General features: G+C 39.5%; 1 protein-coding gene across 11 annotated transcripts in view; it reads right to left on the reverse strand.

Moving 5' to 3' along the window:
* Positions 1–20,118, reverse strand: part of LOC132141605 (autism susceptibility gene 2 protein homolog) — a 261,214-nt gene that overhangs the window by 26,015 nt on the left and 215,081 nt on the right. For all 11 annotated transcript variants that reach the window (XM_059551281.1, XM_059551283.1, XM_059551282.1 and 8 more), the window contains one exon: positions 11,331–11,379. In XM_059551281.1, coding sequence (XP_059407264.1) covers positions 11,331–11,379 — 49 coding nt within the window. The remainder of the gene's footprint in view (positions 1–11,330; positions 11,380–20,118) is intronic.

Here is a 20,118-nt window from a genome sequence, read left to right on the forward strand (position 1 = left end):
CAGTAAAAGAAAAGAGCATTGGACGGAAAGCGATTTGCTTGGTTGGCGTACATGCTTGCACGCACGCCTCACAAGAAGGTGCACATGTCGACGACCGTATGCATGTTTTTTTTCCAAATGTCTTATGATTTTTCTTTCTTCCCTAATGACTCGCCTTGTGACTTTATTATGAAGTAATTCAGGCATCTCAAGGCAAAATATATCTCGACATCTTCACGCCAAATTAAACTGGATAATCGGCTTTAAGCAGAGCTGATTGTATCTTTCATAGTGTGACTTTATGGATAAAGCGTATTATGAAAGAACATGACATGAACACAGGTCAAGTAACAGTCAGACCAACGGTTTGATCAGACCTACACATAGATAAAAGATTGTATGGACTGTTTCTATCCATTCCTGGAATATTTCAGCATAAAAGATTTGCACTCTTCCACCAAAATCCTTCACAGATGCTTGAAGAGCATTACGTCCCATTGAAGACCATACAGGGCATGTTTTACTGTGTTGTTTTTATGAATGCCTGAAGATTGTACAATATTCTGCAGAAAACACTGGACAAGTTTTTTTTTTTTTTACTGAAGGGGGAAATCACCCCAAACAAAACAATCTTATAATTCGATCTAAACTTATTTTCAGGTAGTCTGGGGACTAGCATCTCCCAAAAAAAGCTTCTGTATTTAACAGGCCAAAAAAATGACCATGAAACTCCAGTATTTTGAAAGGAGGAGGTCTAGGGTGCCTTTTTTTGAAATGCATCACTTCTGTAAGACACTGTTTTAAGAGGTGACACCTTAGAGTTTACAATAGCCAAGCGTGTTCTTTCATGTAGACAGGGACTAAATTACAGCTCAGAGACCCTCTTGCTGACCTCCTCAGGTGGGTTTGACACTGGGATAAAGACATGGGATAAGGTTGCAGGGAAATATCTGGTTAGCAAACACACGCTCCTTTTAGGCACTTTCAATCATGCAAGAAAGGCACAAAACAATGGGGGTGAGGTATGCAACGAGTGTCAGTTTAGTTTCTTAACAGAAGCACTGCAGACAGAAATATTGAGGTAAAATAAATATGATAGTGTTTTTCAACAAACTAGGGTCAGACATTTGTAAGAGTACATTGTATGACAGTACACAAAAATACAGCATGACCAGTACAGTCAGACTGACAAATAAATTATGTTCTTTAAATAAATCATAAAAAGTCATAGTTTCTGAATCTGAACAATCTTTCACAGCTGCTAATACAGTTGTACTGGATGCTCATGTAATAAGATACACATTCAGAAAAGTTTTACACAGATTAGTTCGACACTGAACACTTCAGCCATGCTCGTTTGCATCAAATTAAATATGGCGTCTACTCTGACCAGGGCTTAAGATGTATGAGCCTAAGCTAAACCCATCCGTATAGACTTTAAGCAGTACAGGGAAGTAATAAAGGCAGTCTGAAGGGGAAAGGAAGGTTTTGGAGGTGTGCCAGTAAAACTAATGGAGACAGGCCCTCTGTCTTGACCTCCAGCACTGCTCAGGGGAACCCGCTCAAACATGCATGTCTCCTCTAATTTCCTGTTACAGCTCTTTCACACACACACACACACACACACACACACACACACACACACACACACACACACACACACACACACACACACAAACACACACACACACACACACACACAAACACACAAACACACAAACACATATATATAGAGAGCACATGTATTTCTTTTTTAAATAAATGTATATATATATATATATATATCATTTAACTATTAAAATGTATTCTTTCTGGGTTTTATTTTCTTTCAAAAGTACATATTTCTTTAATTTCAGACCACGAGTGCAACTTCTTAAAAGGTTTACATGTGAAAAATGCATGCATCTAGAATCCAGCTTCTTACATTCATGGGGCACACAAAGCACATAATAAATGGTTCTAACTAAAAATGAGCAAGTGTTTTCTTAATGTTTAGGCAGAATGCAGGAGGTGTAGCTTTTCAAAGACTGCTGTCCATGACTATACTAAACCCAACCTTTTAAGTAGAGGTGCATCTGCGTTTCCTACAAAAGTGTTTAAGTGCTAATAGGGCAGCTAAAAGCCTCCCAGAAGAGAAGAATTATAAATGGAGACCCAGGTGGTTCATTCTTGCTGAAAAACCTTTGGGCCATACTAATGTTCTCACTGCTCCTGGTTCAAATTCAGGCTGTTAGTAAAAGAAAATCCATAGCCTCGGGTGAATAATAAAGCACCTCAGCTGCCCATGTAGATGCGACCAAAACTGTGTTCTGTGACATGCTTTCAATTTACTTGCAATCATACCTCAAGAGAAGACATCTAAAATCATGATCCAACACCCTCATCGATGCTACAGGGGTTCAGACCTGAGCTGAATGCATTTATCTTAGATATCTTGGGTTCATGTGTAAAAAAAAAAAATAAAATAAATAAATTATCGTGTCCAATCCAACAAAGAACATGCATTGAGTTCATGTAAACATCACAGGTTATTCAGGAATATCCAATTTAATTCCTGGATTGTATGGAATTATGTATTTAAAGTATAAAATTAAAATGAGTTGAAATTCAAAGAAAGCCAAATGCATTCTTTTTGTTGAATGTCTTTAAATTCTTCCTTTTGATACTTCAATTTAAATTTCAATTGAATTTCTCATTACCAGTTTAACTCAAGACCCTGGTTATACATAAACAAAAATATTTATGTCATGTTTTATGTCCTGTGTTTAGAACTATGGGTTAGTTTCTCAGAAAAGTATAAATACAATGGGGCAGACACTATGTCTGGAAACCGGTTTGAATTCAAATTACATATAAATAATAAAGGAAACGATGTTGGTGATGCTAGTGGTTCAGAATTTCAACTCCACCTTTAAGATAACATTACAAAACTCACGAGTACTCCAATGGTTGTATCGCACAAAAGCAGGACTTGTTCTGTACCTACTCATCATTTTCACATCTATTGCCACCGTGGCCCTTCATGCCCCCTCGCACCTAGAAAAGGCAGCTAGGTCTACCTCTAAATGGCTCTTCATAGTCGAGATCCACTCCTGGGACCCTCTTATCCGGTCTCTCCCAAGCGAGGCAACACATCAGCGGGGTTCAGCGTCCCACTTTTCCGCTGCTCTCCAGCGTGGTGCTAAAATAACAGCCACTCTATGTCTGAATAGGGCCACTGGAGAGAAAGGCTGTTAAGAGGCCTATCCCGTGTTCGGCGCAAGGGGGAACAGATGCCTGTTTGATTAATAGAAGACCACACAGACTGGGATTTATAAATTTGTTCTTTCCTTCTTTTTTCATCGCCAAGAGCCTCACGTGGAGCGGTATTTGCGCCTTAGCGTAGCTTGAAACGATTAATGACCGTCTGAATGTACAATACGAACATCTCTCGCTGAAGTGCATCCCTCTATGGTTTTCTACCATGTGCTGATTTCAGGGCTAATTAGCTTAACCTCACAAACCGTCTCTCTGAGCTGCAAGACTTCAGCGTGATGAATGCAGATGGAATAACGGAGTTAGCATGTGTTTTGTACTTAGCGTACTTAGCGTGAGCACCAAATATGTATAGCATTGATAAAGTGCATCAAAATTTGAATAACACTTCTTGCATGACATACAGCAACCATCTTAAAGTGCGTCTAAGTCCTTTGAACTCCAACAAGCATGGAAGCGCTTTTGCATTGTTCCTGGTCATGGAAATCTGTTCACTTGACCTCCTCCTTGCGCTCGGCCACAGAATCACGGTCTTTATAAGATTCTTCTGAAACGGTTCCCTTAATGTCGAATCCATTACAAGCGTGTTTGCAATATCCATCTAGTCTAGCAATCCGTCTCTGCCAGTGACTGAACATTATCCAAGCTTCATGTTTGGCCACAAGCAACAACCATCTGGCTTTGGAAGCGAGTATAACAACGTCCTCTGCAAATAGCATTGATTTCAAATGCAGGACACAATGAAAAAAAAATGCTAAAAATCTCATCCTGGCATCTCCTTCAAACGGGCGATAAAGAGCCAAGCGTACATATTTGATATTCACTGCCAATTCTGATAAAAAACATACTCTCTCTCTCTCTTAAACAAATGCAACTACCCTGCAGCTAGACTGATGGTTATCCCAGCTCTAGCGGGAATGATCACACTGGGGATAGTTAAATGAGCTCCAGCAATCAACTCCTGAAAGAAACTGGCCATTAGCTGGCCAACCAGTGCTAAAATTACCCTGCGCAAATGCAGGCAGACTCCTGAGAAGGCCTGACCTCAACTTTACAAGCTGCTCTCCTCGCTGTAGGGCTTCTAGATCATCTCAAGAGCGTTGTTCCATCACCGTCTGTTCCCAGGGCGGCCGTGGCACTGGGTAAGGATGGTTTTAACAGGCTTAGCCCAGGGAAAGCTTACTGAGAGGTGAAAGACGTTTACTTGAAGTCTGCCCAACTATGGAACAATGGCTTCTCTTATGGTGGCTGTAGCAGGGTCGGCTGCAGCTCAGCTTTCTACACAAGCACCAAATGTTATTATTCAAGGACTGAGGTCTTGTAAATCTTTTGAAAGCATGTCCAGTTAAGATCCGGGTTCAGATTTATGTGCATTATGAAGTTACTTTCATAAGCACATTTTCCGTAAAAAGTCTAATTACCATAATGCAGCTGGATGTTTTACCAGTTATTCTCAATGGGGATTCCTCGCATTATTGTAATTAAATCATTTAATGATCTAAATAAGTATAAATTAAAAGTAGTACAACCAATACAATGATGAGCATAAAACTATGAAGAAAAAAAACATGTTTCTTATACTGAACAAAATGTATGTGTCAAAATTATAGCAATACAGTATATATGTGACCCTGGACCACAAAACCAGTCATAAGGGTCAATTTCTCAAAACTGAGATTTATACATCATCTGAAAGCTGAGTAAATAAGCTTTACTTTGATGTATGGCTTGTTAGGATAGGAGGACAATATTTGGGTGAACTATTTGAAAATCTGGAATCTGAGGGTGCAAAAAAAATCACCTTTACCAAATGAAGTCCTTAGCAATGCATTTTACTAATCAAAAATTAAGTTTTAATATATTTACGGTAGGAAATTTACAAAATATCTTCTTAGAATGTGATCTTTACTTAATATCCTAAGGATTTTTCACATTATTTTTTTATTTTCACCCATACAATGATTTTTTTTGGCTATTGCTAAAAATATACCCCATCGACTTATGACTGTTTTTTTGGTCCAGAGTCACATATTTATGGTATAAATTATATATATATATATATATATATAAAAATAGAAAAATGCAACTTCCATAAGAGACTTCTCTCAAAAACATTTAAAAAAAAAATATTCCAAACTTTTGTGTGATAATATTCATTATTTTGGTCACACAACATGTCTCAATAAAGGTCCTAATTTTCTGATTATTAATAGTTAGTAAGGTAATCCTGCAGAATGTGTGCTTTATAAGTACTACTAAACAGCCAGTATAATAATAGGCATGCTAATAAGCAACTACATAATAGTAAGAATTGGTCCCTATACTAAAATGTAAAAACAAAATTGCATTAAAAATATATATGGGGTACTTGACTATTACAAAAATAATTCAATAATTCATAGTATCCATGCATGTGTTTGCATTCTATTAAATCCTCTATACACTGTGCACTTTTTGCAAAACTCTCAAATATTGGCATTTGAAAGGTTATGTCTCATAAATTATGGTTTAGAATCTCTGCAAATGAGAGCTACAATAATTTCAATACCCCTTGCACAGTCAGCTTAAATGCACAGCAACTGATACAGCATTTCAGCAAATGGACAGACGTCAGCAAAATCAATACGCCATGTGTGATTGTTTGACCAAATTGAAATGAAATCAAAAGGGAAACGAACACGCCGAGATGTAATATTTTCTGAAACACGTTAAGAAAAACAACTCCCGCCCCGTTTAGATAATAGTTACGTCGTAGTATAGCATGGCTCTAGTGCCTCTTCATATAAATAGAACATGAAAACAGAATCATAATTTAAAACATCATAAATATCGAAAGGAAATTAAAATAATTTATGGAGCAGGTTGGTCGACAGGGTATGTTTTTCTGTTTGCACAGAGCAAAATGATGGGTGAAGAGGAAGAGGAAGATAGCTTTAGTAATTGCTTTTTCTACCCCCGAAGCAGCTTCCTGCCTTTTATCAAAAAGGCAATCTCTGTCAGTAATGGCTCAATTAATAATTAAACACATGTTTTATCTCCTCCATGCTCCCGCTATTTATTTTCATCTTCCTGACAGGCAGAACTACACAAACAGGGTTAGCGCTATCAATAAAGAAGAACATTCATAACACTCGCGTTCCAAAAATGAAAGGAAAATGCACACATGAGCCAGCTACCACAACAAATGGTCATACGTTCTGAGATGGTGGGGAGAAATAATGAAAGTTGGAAATAATAAAGAGATATGAACGCCATTCTTCCATCCGAGCTGAAGTTGCATTTCTGTTTCAGAGCCAAATGGGACCTAACAACATTTACAAAACACTCCGACTCTGAGAGAAATTTCCCTCTCCTGAAATGTTCAAATTGAATATATATATACAAAGAGCTCTAAAAGAGCATGGGTGCCTCATATTTCTGCAAAGTAATTTACATACTTTACACATTGGTCAGACAGTCAGGTCTCTTCCTGTCTAACAAGCCATTCTTGGACAGAATAAGTCGTAATATGGAGCAGACCTTTGACTAAATGGAAATATGTGCGTAAACCAAGAGCTAAAGAGGCGGAGGAGGGAAAACAAGCATGAACAATCACCCAAACAAAGGACAAGCCTTCTGTGTTTAATAATATCAAATGACAAGCAGGGCTAAATGACTATCCACATCACAATAAAAGCTCGGACAAAACAGCTGGGAAACGTTTACACGCAATAACAGCTGGACAGGCTTTGTCAAACAAACACAAATCCAATTCCACCTGTACAATCTACAGAAACCCTCACAAAGACTGGTGGGTTTAATATTAGCTGGTAATCTTGAAATATACGGCTGCTCTCACTGGTCCATTCCTGACCGTGACTCCACAATCTCGGCGCTTCCACGATCTGACAGCTGCAAAGCTGATCAGCTGGTCAAGAGGTCAACTTCTATTCATTATTTAATGAGCAAGAGGCCACAAACACTGCAGCGCTAAGGTTAGCAATACATCAGCATTAACCTCGGCCGGGGAGAAGAGGCGCATACAAACACACCACTCCCTCTCCCAATCCCTTGACCCCTAATGGCCTCCACTCATTTTTCCCTCCCTCTATTTTTCACTCATGCAGGAGGGGAGAAATGTGAGTGCATTTTATATTCTGAAGGGCTGAGGGGAGGCGGTGTGCGAAGGGGGGCTCCTCTGCTGAGGCGGAGCAGGGAGCAGACTTTTATTGACATGCAACAAATAGCGGGTAGGAACAAAGGGCACTCAACAGCTATTGAATCGTGGGCCTGCAGACAGACTGCTTGATTAGCGATTCGACACGGAGACCCTGAGCCGTGTAGCATATAATGAGTGCTTTGAGAACGACCGTGCGGCTCCCAGGGGACAGCGGTGGAAGGGACGCAGGGAGAGGAAGGAGCATCCATCCCCTGCGGAATTGATTCGGCCAAATGCTATCAAGAAAAACCGAGTGTAACATGTGACGAACAGACGTGGCTCTAAATCTAGAATTACATACGTTACGGTAATGGTATGGACTGTTAATATTATTCATAATAAATTAGTTGGGTCAATTTGTTTTCATGGGTTGGTGTGCAGGGAACGGTAAATTAACAGCGAAAAGCATACGACCGATGCACTTTATCAGTTTTATCTTGTGCGGTTGTGGCACTAGCTGTTACCCCCTGCTTTTTTGTTGTTTTCTCACTCTCTTTCTTTCTTTGTTCTACAGTCCTAATCCACTATGTGCGGGCCGGTGAGTTTAATGGAAACAATTTATTAAGTCCGGCTTAAAATGCCATCTGCTGTTAAGCCTTTCAAAGCCGCTAAGCTCTCAGTTTGGCCGAAGCTGGCGGTGCTTCTCGCGTACAGTAATACGCTGTTTAAAAAGAGCACAACAGGTCAAAATTAATCAGGATTAGCAAACCAGAAATCCACTTCACAAATGGGTTTCCGCTACAATCTTCCTTTGCTATCACAGCATGCCCCGAGTTTGCCTGACAGACCTCACACACAAAATGGGTGCGTCACCGCTTCACTGATGGGTAAAATGAAGAGAAAGAGACCAACCCCCCTCCCAACTACACTTGGAGTCTCTAACCTTATTGTGGAGCTGGCAGATGCTGCACACTGTTCTAGGATCAACAATAACCTTATATAGATGCATTAGTCGTACTGTAGCTCGGAAACCAAGCTATACTTTATACGTGATAATGACTGACAGACAGACAGATCATCATACAGATAATTAAAATCATAGATAGAAAAACACATACTGTATCAACTGTTTCCACGATGCAAAAATTACAGGCTATATCAAATTATAGATAGACAGATAAAATGAACAAACCAATGTGTCAGACATTACCGTAACAACAGAACAAACAATAGCTGGAACGATAACTACAAGAACAGCTGGTATGCTAATTACAAAAGCTGGAATGAAAACTACAAATACAGCTAGAGCGATAGCTAGAATGATAGTTAGATAGAACGATGAGTTATGAGCATGAATTTGCTATGCCTTCATTCAGGGCAAGAAAAACCTGGCTCTATTAGATGGAGAGCAAGCCTCTACAAAAGTTACTAAAAGCACAGTGAGGGCGTTAATTATAAGAGCTCACATTAGAATAAAACTAAACAGCTGTTAAGCTGATACAAAAACTTGTATGTCACCACAGTACTTGACTGAGGACACAAAATCAATCAAATCAAGCACCGGCGTGCACGAAAGCTGTTTACAGAAACAAAAGACACATGCATATTTGTGTAAGCTGCACCACATGCATGCTGAGGTATTTCCCTGTAATGCAATTCTCCAACACGAGATGTGAGCCAAGCGAGTGATCAGTCTCCCAGAATTTCTCCAGGGCAGACCAATTTGGGGATCAGAGTGGAACGAGCTTTAGATTGGTCTCGGCAGACATACTGTAATGGTACACATATGCTCCTGTACCCCCAAAATCTAGAATAACAGCCTGGAGGAATGGGTGCATTCCATGGAACAAAGTTTGGACAACCCACATTCAACAACGACAACAGGAGAACAAGGGTAATGATACTATACATTCCTTGCCAAACGATTTGGAAGCTAAAATCAGAAGAGTAATTACGGCAACTGCAAAACCAAGTGAAAGGGCACTGTGCCACTAACACACAGGAAATTTTAAAATAAACTTGACAACTACTATTTTTATGGTTTCAGCTAAACGCTTAGCCAGACGTCCTAGACCACTTAGACTTCAGAAGTTCTGAAATACAGAGCCAAAGGTTTCCAGGGTAGAACTAAAAGACACCAAACTGGAACTACAGCAAAACTATTGGATTTACAGAGTTACGACGACTGAACTTAAACTGTCAAAAAACCTATGGATATCCAAGGTTTTGAAGTCTGAACTTTCATCAACTAGTATTTTCAAAAATGTTTTGATAATTTTCACAAAATTTTCATGACCTCCAGTTATTTCCAGCAAACTGGAACTGTTGTGGAACTAAATGGACATCAAAAGTTATGACATTATGAAGGAACTTTTGTGAAACTAAATGGATATCAATGGTAACAAAGTCTGAAATGGACCTGGACATGAAAGATTACAACATCAAAAATTATACTTTATAATTTAAAATATCGTCAAACATGATTGGTTTCAAAGGCTATACCTCCATGCCAAATCTCTACATAATCTCTACGATAATATTTATTCCCTGCAGTCCCCTAAACCACTTAATCCACATATTCCTACTCTTGGTTTTACATTGGTTTCTAATCCTAATCTGGCACTTCCTACTACTTTCTGGTTTCTCTGTATCAGCCCTTTGATCCCTGGGGAGTGTGTTTTCATGACGCACATTAGCAGGATTTTAAGGAAGATGCAGTTTGTCTCGCCATCAGCCGTAACAGAATAAAGTGTCTGTAATATAAACAAGCACTTCTGTTGACATCAGAAGAGCTCAAACCATGTGCTCTGATCTACTTTTAAACATGTCAGCTGTTGCACAAGTCTTTTCCAACGGTTATGTCTGGAAGTCATCCACAGACATGAAAAAAAGGACTTTAATTTGGACCCCGACAGTAGTCACAAGTTTTACTCTTCCTCTGAGCTAGACTTGTCTCTTCTCACTTCCTCTTTTCTCCGTTTTCAGAGAGTGGGGGGCAAAGTCTATCTAAAGGATTCATGCCGGGCATCAGAAGTACAGCATTAAACTAGACAGCCCCTTTGCACTGTGCAACAAACAGAATTCGTTTCACAACTTAGTTCCCCTACAAAACCTGGATGTGAACCAACTAAAAAAACATCTAGGGCCGACTTCCTACTGCTCTCAGATAAACTTTTGCTACTACTGGAAACAGTAAAAAGTAGCTCAGATCCGCATTAAAAGCAGCAGCCACTTGAAAATGAGTCAAAAATACAAGGAAACAAATAAGGGTCCTAGCATTTTACAGTCTTAACAGGCTTTTATAAGGATTACAGAGCACTTGAGATTTGCTATCTGGTATTGAGGTCTCAAGTTGTAAACCCACCCCCCCACAAACCTAACAAACACTTCTAATGAGGCTGATGGCCCATGATTTACTTCTACCATATGTACTTCTACACATGTGCAACCTAACAAATGCAGCAATTGAAGGGAACCTGGAAAAGATGGGCATCTCTTTGGCTCCCAAGCACAAAAAAAACCGTTCGACATTTATGAAAAACTGAGAAAACCAGAACAGCACCATTTCGGCAAGAGGAATGTTACTCTTGCGGAAGAGGTATGGATTGAAAATGAGCTCCTGGTGGCCTTTGGGATCACACTGCATATTGTCAGGCTTTGTAGGGAAAACATTAACTTCAACACCAAAAACCACAGCCTATCAACTGCTGCCTGAAATGAGAACAGAGCTTACTAAAATGCAAAATAAGGAGACAAGGGTTTAGCTGTATGAAATTTACTGCAGTACAGTATGCATTATGCAAGTATCTTGAATATTACAATAAGACAATCCTAGGTTTTGTTTTGAAAAGTTTGTTAATGAATTGGGTAAAAGGTCAAATCAAGCTTAATCACGTCTAAAACATCCAATGCAGGAGAAATTACATAGCATCCACAAAATATATATTCATGCTCTTACCTTTAGGTGTAGTAGGCGAGAAAAGCTTCTCTGATCCTACATCAGATGCCTGCAAAACAGAAATGAAACACAATTAGGCCATGTTCAAGTAAAGTTCCGTTTTAAAAAAACTGCTCTAATCCTCCCCTTTTTTGGGGCGGGGGGGGGGGGGGGGGGGCTCAAGAACAACAACATTGGGGGACACCTTTGTGCCAACCTAAAAATGTCTACCAACAAAGAAATAACAGAGAAAGAAGAAAATACCAGAGGAGAATGATGTAAAAAGCCAACTGACAAATAAAACACTGTGCGAATGTTTAAGCGGAGCCAACTTGCGCAATTTTCCACATCCTTACTCTTAATGATTTAACAAAAGAACACTGATGGATGGTGACATCACAAACCCTACCCGCAGATCAGAATGGGAAAAAGTAATCTCCCTACAAAGTGACTTAAGTGTTATGTAGACTAAACACGAGTGTGCTTTTCCTTCCCCTCCACGTACCAGAGCATGTAGTTTCTGGCAAGCAGTGAGAAAAAGAAACATGCCATGCTCTTACAAAAACACACAGTCATTGGCAGACAAGACGTGGAGCTCTTAACAAAGAAAAAAAACTCTTAAATTCTTCACACACTATACACAAGGCTGGTGAAGAATGCCAGCACACACATTCCAGCTTTTCCTTAGAATAGAACTATAGTCTATCAATACAAAACACACACTATGGATTTAATTTAGCAAGAGAGAGCAGACAGTCATGTGTTTACATAATCTTCTTATTCTGAGCTTCTCTTACCTATAAGATCCTTTCGGGCGGCAGATCCTTTTCCTATTTGGCGCCCAAACTCTGGAATAACCTACCTAACATTGTTCGGGAGGCAGACACACTCTTGCAGTTTAAATCTAGATTAAAGACCCATCTCTTTAACCTGGCATACACATAACATACTAATATGCTTTTATTATCCAAATCCGTTAAAGGATTTTTAGGCTGCATTAATTAGGTAAACCGGAACCGGAAACACTTCCCATAACACCCTATGTACTTGCTACATCATTAGAAGAATGGCATCTAAGCTAATAATTGTCTGTTTCTCTCTTGTTCCGAGGTCACCGTGGCCACCAGATCCAGTCTGTGTCCAGATCAGAGGGTCACTGCAGTCACCCGGATCCAGTACGTATCCAGACCAGATGCTGGATCAGCACCTAGAAAGGACCTCTACATCCCTTAAAGACAGCGGAGACCAGGACAACTAGAGCCCCAGATACAGATCCCCTGTAAAGACCTTGTCTCAGAGGAGCACCAGGACAAGACCACAGGAAACAGATGATTCTTCTGCACAATCTGACTTTGCTGCAGCCTGGAATTGAACTACTGGTTTCGTCTGGTCAGAGGAGAACTGGCCCCCCAACTGAGCCTGGTTTCTCCCAAGGTTTTTTTCTCCATTCGGTCACCGATGGAGTTTCGGTTCCTTGCCGCTGTCGCCTCTGGCTTGCTTAGTTGGGGACACTTCATCTACAGCGATATCGTTGACTTGATTGCAAATAAATGCACAGACACTATTTAACTGAACAGAGATGACATAACTGAATTCAATGATGAACTGCCTTTAACTATCATTTTTTCATCATTGACACTGGTTTCCTAATGAATGTTGTTCAGTTGCTTTGACGCAATGTGTTTTGTTTAAAGCGCTATATAAATAAAGGTGACTTTGACCTATATTATTATCCCTATGCATATGCTAAAAATCTCAAGAAAATAACACTGCTGTAGAAAAGATTAATTTGAGAATGAGGTTACACTTTATTTTATGCTGTCCTTGTTACAATGTAATTATACATTTAATTTCAGAGTAATATTATGTACTTGTACTTACTAGATATGGTTAGGGTTAAGATTAGGGTTTGGTTTAGGGTTAATAATTGTGCATAATTTACTGTTATTATGAAAGAGATGTATAACAAGGTCACTTTAAAATAAAGTGTAACCAAAAATGTTACTGTCTCATTTTATATTGTATGCATAGTGTTTTCCAAATCTGCAAGACTACAGTTTGTCTGTTTGAATCTTCTGCAGACCAAGTTTCTAGCTTCATTAATAACTTGTTCTTTAGAATGTGTACTCAGTCCAATATATGAAAAACCCACAGCGTGGCATAATTTCTGAGACATCCGCTGACGTGAATCCTGGACTACATTAATAAAGAGCTCTATTTCAGCCCCATAATTCACTATGTCAGGGGACTCATTTTTCAGCAAGCGGGATTTTTTATTACACAAGCGTTCTGTGTCTGAGCGCTGGAACACTTTAGCTCACACACCCGTAAGGATTACATGAAAGAAAAGAGGTTCAGTTGAAACTGGGCCCGTAGCATGTGTATACGCCTCGGGTTTGGGCAAAGACTGTCGTTAATGTTCGCTCGGCGCGCGCCTTTAATGTTGAAAAGAAACTTTCAATACAATGATCCGTCTATGAAAGGTATTCTTATGAGAGCTTAAAAAAAGATTTTTTTTCATGATGGCTGCATTTCACTGGTTGTATTTTTTGCCAGTGAGCTCTTCTACCGAGCAGCCTTTAAACTGTGTCCCTACAGGCCAGAGGTCAAAGGTCACTCATAACAAATTCTTTGCACTCTTACAACGCAGGGAGCCGAGCGGTGATTAAAGTACAGAGTGATCAAAATGAGCAGGAAAGGAGAACGAATGAGAGAGAAAAAACAAAGCAAAGACGCTGCCTGCTAAAGGAAACAGAGGGGCTATAACCATTTCAAAATGGAGGAAATTGAAGCCACATTGCTGGGAGCCAAATAGCATTGGCGGGGCCACAAGAGGCCTGACCCGAGAGGACGTGTGATACTGGATCTGGAAGCAGAGAGGCCAGGCATGGGACTCTGAGATACAAAAACAGCCCTCAGTTCACTTCTCCAATTGCACTCATTAACTACAGGCTATGATGCAGCCTCCTCTGGAGCACGACCCAACTCTCACAGGAGGAAACCACAGAGATGGACGGCCAGAGGAAGAGGTAGAGAGGGAGTTCGAAAAATAAAAAGGTCACGGCCATGTGTTGAGACCTGCTGCCTACAGTTGTAAAGCGCCACTGGAAGAACGATCGGGAAAGGGAAGACATGGAGGTGAGGTTGGATGCATTGCACCAAAACGGTTCTAAGCCGTAAAAAGAAACATTAACAGCAGCCAGAGTTCAAACTACAACAAACATCCAAATGTTTTATACTGCTTCTTTCAACAGGTCGGACGAAGCCAAAATGATGAAAGCAGGTGACATGAAATACCTTTGAGAAGTATTCTGTGGCGTGACATGCAGCAAGTATTGATTAAAGATCTAAATCAATATGCAGAAAATTTCAGAACTTAGTGTCAGCATTTTATACATTTTATTATTTTATTTCATAGGCATTATGTTTTTTTATACTGTACAAACTGTATTTTATATCACCCAACACCTAAACCTACCCCTTACAGAAAACTACTGGCAACTTTTGAATTTCATAAAACACAGTTTTGTATGTTTTTTTTGTATTTTGTTAAACAGGGACACATGAAGTGTCCTCATAAACCATATATACCAGTACTCTCTCTCTCTCTCACACACACACACACACACACACACACATATAAAACATACGAATACCAAATTTCTGAAAGGTAGCGTATTTGGTGTTATTACACAGTACAAATAAACTATGATATTACCATTACAATACTCAACATGGAAGACCAAGTTGCATTTTAATAAAAAACTCATCAAATAAGTCTTAAAAAAATCAATACTATATAAACGATTCAAATGAAATGCATCATAGAAGCAGTAATATAGCATGAGTTGACTGATGGTTTCCTCCTCCTCACGCCCCTCCGTTCCCCCCCGACAGCCGCGGGTTCAGTGCCAGCAGAGCCACTGGAGGCTTCAGAGGAAAGTGTGGCACTGGTGCGGTGTCACGCTGCCAGACCGGCCGGCCAGATGCCATCAATGATCAGAGAGAGAGAGAGAGACCACACTGTCCTCTGATTAACCTGACAACAACGAGATGACCTCTACAACAGATTTTTAGCGTGTGGATCATGCCTGTATTTTATCATTGTCACAGCAAACTCCTCATTCTTCCTCTCCTCCATCAGCAACCATTCCTCACACATCATCTTCAGCCTCAGCCTCTCTCTTTCTTAACGGCAGGATGTTGCCCACAGCCTTACAGGCTTCTATTTTCTCACTATTTATGTGACATCATGTTGGAGAGGGCCAGCTAAGGGCTGATCAACATCTCAGTCATCCCCCTCTTAAAACCAGCGAGTGCCACATCAACCTTGACATTTTTCTTGTTTGTTTGTTTGTGTCGAGTTTGAAACGTGTTTTGATCTCGTACCCGATTGTGAATAAGATACTGTGGGTGTGTATTATACAATATATTATGTGAACTTATATATACACGCTATACACGTCCCACAGTCTGCTTTTATACATCTATGAGCAAACGTTCTCCTTTAAATGTTCTCTCATGTACACATGAGTTCCTCAGGACTGCGTGTCTGTGCGCATGCGTTTGCCTGCCGCTGCACCCATGCAGTAATCCAGGCATACAAGTTCCTGCTAATGAAACTCCAAATTAATTATCTTCACTGTGTTTGTCCTTCTCTCTCCCATCTCCCTGCCTCCCTCTCTCTCTCCTACTCTCACTGCTCTGCTTAATGACCTCCTACATACTCGTTTATCACGAGCGCTGCTACATCTCTCCCCCTGCGCTCTCATCCTATCAGCCGCGGCGCAGACCGCCTCCAGTCAGAACAGGTGTGTGTGAGAGTGATTACAGCTCTCTGCCCTCTCCACTCCACAGGAGAGTGACACACACACACACACACACACACACAAACTCCCACACCAGCGCATTAGACATGCATCTGCACCTAAAGCATCATTAAGATGATAATGTATTCCACTGGGTGACCGTGCAAAATGCAAGCCTACCCACAAGTCTGTGCTGCTCGCCGCAAGCGCCACATTCCACGTAAGCCGTGATTGGCCGAAAGGGGGTGGGGTGGGGGTTGGATTCCTCTATCGAACACTCGCTTGGCAACAACACGATGAAAACCTAAAGCGGAATCGCAACACACCTTCTGCAGTTTGCATATCTAAATCACCCGCAGTTCCTGCGATCCCATCTCTAATTCACCTCTTTCCTTGCAGTTACTTAATTTACATTTTTACCATCCTACTTGCGCCGATCTCTCTTCATTTATCTTCCTGTTGTAATCTTCCTTATCCAGTCACTTCCTTTCTTCCGTCTTTCTAGCTATAATTTAATCTCTCTTTCTCTCACACATTTTTGTACATTTTTTTGCAATAGCTTCCCCTTGCTTTTGAGCATTCGCAGGCTGTTAACATAGCAGCCGGCTGGTGCCAAATACAAATTAGAAAGCTATCCGGTGAGAGTAGGACAGACTGAAATCACAGGGGAGGCAGAGAGAGAGAGAGAGAGAGAGAGAGGGGGGGGGGGTAAAGATGTGTTGCATAGTAGCACTAAAGCCAAACAGCAAGACAGGGTCACAAATCAGCTCAGTTGTGGTTGCCCCCAGGGTCTGAACGTGGCCAGGAATAAACACGTTATGAGAAACAAGGTAAAAAGCAAAGACAAACAGTGTGGAAGAGCCTTCATATAAGGCTTTGTTCCAAAACCTAGTGAGCTGCCTAAATAGGAACCACCGATATGTTCCAAAAATCTAAGCAGTGCCAAAGTACAACACAGAATGCAATGTAGGTCTAGATGATAGCAATATTTTTGTATGGTATAAAAGCACAACAAAAAATATATAAATACACAAAATAAATAAAAAAAAAATCTGTTTTTTTTAAAACAAGTTTTGCTTTTTGAGACAAAAGCTAAATAATTGAAAAACAAAAACAATTAAAAATAGAAAGAATATAAATAATGCATGAATACTTTAATAATAATTAGTAGTAGTAGTATATTTTAATGTATTTTAAATGTCGAAAGAATATGCACAACCAATCTGTATTATTATTTTTGCTTTCTGAAATAAAAACTCATTGCCTTCACAATAAAAACCATATGCATTGGGATTTACAATTATAATAGGAATATTATTATTATATTATATCATAACTAAACATTTATTATCATTATTATTATTAATAAATATACTCACATTCAACACTGTAAAATATCTATTAAAAATATGCATTCATTTTGGACAAATTGACTATTTACCCCAATATCACAACATCAGTTTCATATGTAGGCAGGAGACAAGTTCACTAGGTTTTAGAGTTAAAGACTCACACATAAACTAAGCAAAACATGCATTCAGTAACTTGTTGGGCTGAAACAGAGACATTCAGTTCAACTGCATTTCTAAAGCGCTTTTCACAATATTATCACAAATCAGCTTTACAAGGATCATGCCTTAAAACCAGTTAGCAAACAATGGGCAAATCCTGCTAAGGTGGTGAAAGTACAGAATAAGTAGCATAAAAATCAACGTCTTGTGCTATGCCTTGGTTTCTTGAAACCAGTGTTTCAGCCACACAGGAACTGCCAGGGGCCTCCTCGTCTTTAATGTGAAAGCAGGAGAAGATAAAACGTGGCTTATCATCTCAGGAATCAGAGCCTGTTCTTTAGTAGACACACTGCAGATACAGATCTTAGTCCAGGGTTTCCTACTCCTGCCAACACGACCGAGATAAGGAGAGTAGCAAAGAAAGAGAGCAAGAAAGAGATAAACAAGCTCTCATTCTGCTTAACCGGACACTTCCATTAGATGCTTATGTCATTCAATCCGCAAAACTCTTGAGTAGCCTTATATCTAACACTCGACTGAAGCCGAGACAAACCAAGAAACAGAACAATCTGAATGAAGTGTTTTGCACATAGCATATCACTAAATTTAAGGGTTTTCAAACTGAATATTTTCTAATTTTTTTTCTCCAGGTGGCAAAATTACGTTTTAAATTTGACACTTATTGCATATCACAATAAAAGGTTTTTTTTTTTTTTTGCAACAAATGATACAATATTTGTATTAGGTAAATAAAAATAAATATTTAATTAAAAAAAAATTGTACATACAGCACATCTGCGTTATGCTGATAACTGATTCTTTAAAAATATGTTGCTTTTACAATATGACTAATATTTTTCTCACATAGAATATAAGGGTCATTCTACATAAATAGATAGCTTTACATAAAATATATAGCTGCCTTGGCATCAAAAAGTTTGAAAATCCTTGACAACGTTTTCTACAAACATCTTGGTTGTAGAAGCTAGTCAAGATCAAGAGAGAGTGGCACATTTAATGGACTGTACTTCAATCTCTCACAGCCTTATTTCCGTTCATGTCAAATTAAGTATGACATACTCTAAGGTGTGTGGTGCAGTCTACCAATTAAACGCATGCGATTCTTGCGGGACATCTTGAAGTACTATTCAGTGTCTCCCTTGTTCACCTTGTTTTCTTCAATGAGAACAATGTCTGAGCCATTCACTTCCTCGGGCAAGTATGAAGGAGAGCAGAGATGAGTTGCTTTTTTTTTTTTGCAGAACTCCTTTGCTACAAGGGAAACCCATCCAGGCACATTGAATTATTCATAAATAATAAAGAGTTTGTGCCTCTTGCTGTGCCTTTATCTGCAGTAGGTAGAAGAAAGACAAGATGTTGAGGATTGTACGGGTCTAGTTAGACAGGGAGCTTGACAGTCATACTACGTGGAAGACCAGGGCCTGCTCTTTAATGAGAGGAAAAAAGGCCAAGCAAGATGCCCCCTTTTCATCCAACCATGAAGCCTCGTGAATCTTACATGAATCATCTCCTTGTAAAAGCAAATACACATTCGGCCAAAACAAGCAGGCATCCTAACCTGAATCAAGGGTGCATTCAGAACCCAAAAACACATTGCACTCTTGTAAGTGAGAGCTGAGCAGGATACACACACTGTAAAAATTAACTGTGAATTTAGCGGTAAAAGACTAAAAATGCTACAGTAAAAACCTGTTAAATAGTTCAGGGTAACTACATACTGAGAAAAACTGTATTGGACATTACATGTAATTTTACAGTAGTACACTGTTTTAGGAAGTGGGAAAAGAATGTATATTTACAGGGGATAACCGTAAATTGACATTCCCAGAAAAAGATTTTTTTTTTAAAACAGCTATGTCCATCTAATGTCCATTGCATGATTTCAGTTTCATGTGTGTTACCATGATGTGCACCTTCTATACGTTAATATTTAAAAGCTGCCTCTGATAGGCTTTGGTTCATTGTGTGATTTTATCATCACCATCTGCTTTTCATGGCTATCCCTGTATTACAAAGGTACAAAACAGATTTCAGTACTTAAATAGGTTTGTATAATAACATTATATCAGTTTCTGAAATTATGGTATTTAAAAGTAAATTCAAGCTAAATCCGTAAAACCTAAAATGTTGCTACCGTATCTTTTTCGGCAAAATTCCGGCAACCACAGCTGCTGTGTTAGCTGTAAATTTTACTGTTTTTTTTTTTTTTTTTTTTTTTTTTTACAGTGCACAGTGGCCTTTGCACCCTAGAACCACTTGATCTCTGACCCCTGAGGTGCTGCAATCACTCACACCGCCTGCACTAGAACTGCTAGAAATCAAAGCGCCTGCAGAGTCCTGTAAGCACATCAAAACAGACAGGCATTTCTAGCATTCATGTGGGCGCTACAGAAAATTTGTAGGTGAAAGGGAAAGAAATGAAAAGGCGAAGGCAGGAGGAGTATGAAACTGACAGCGTACCAACGGCTA

Source organism: Carassius carassius, chromosome 5 (assembly GCF_963082965.1).
Source record: "Carassius carassius chromosome 5, fCarCar2.1, whole genome shotgun sequence".
Taxonomy (NCBI): domain Eukaryota; kingdom Metazoa; phylum Chordata; class Actinopteri; order Cypriniformes; family Cyprinidae; genus Carassius; species Carassius carassius.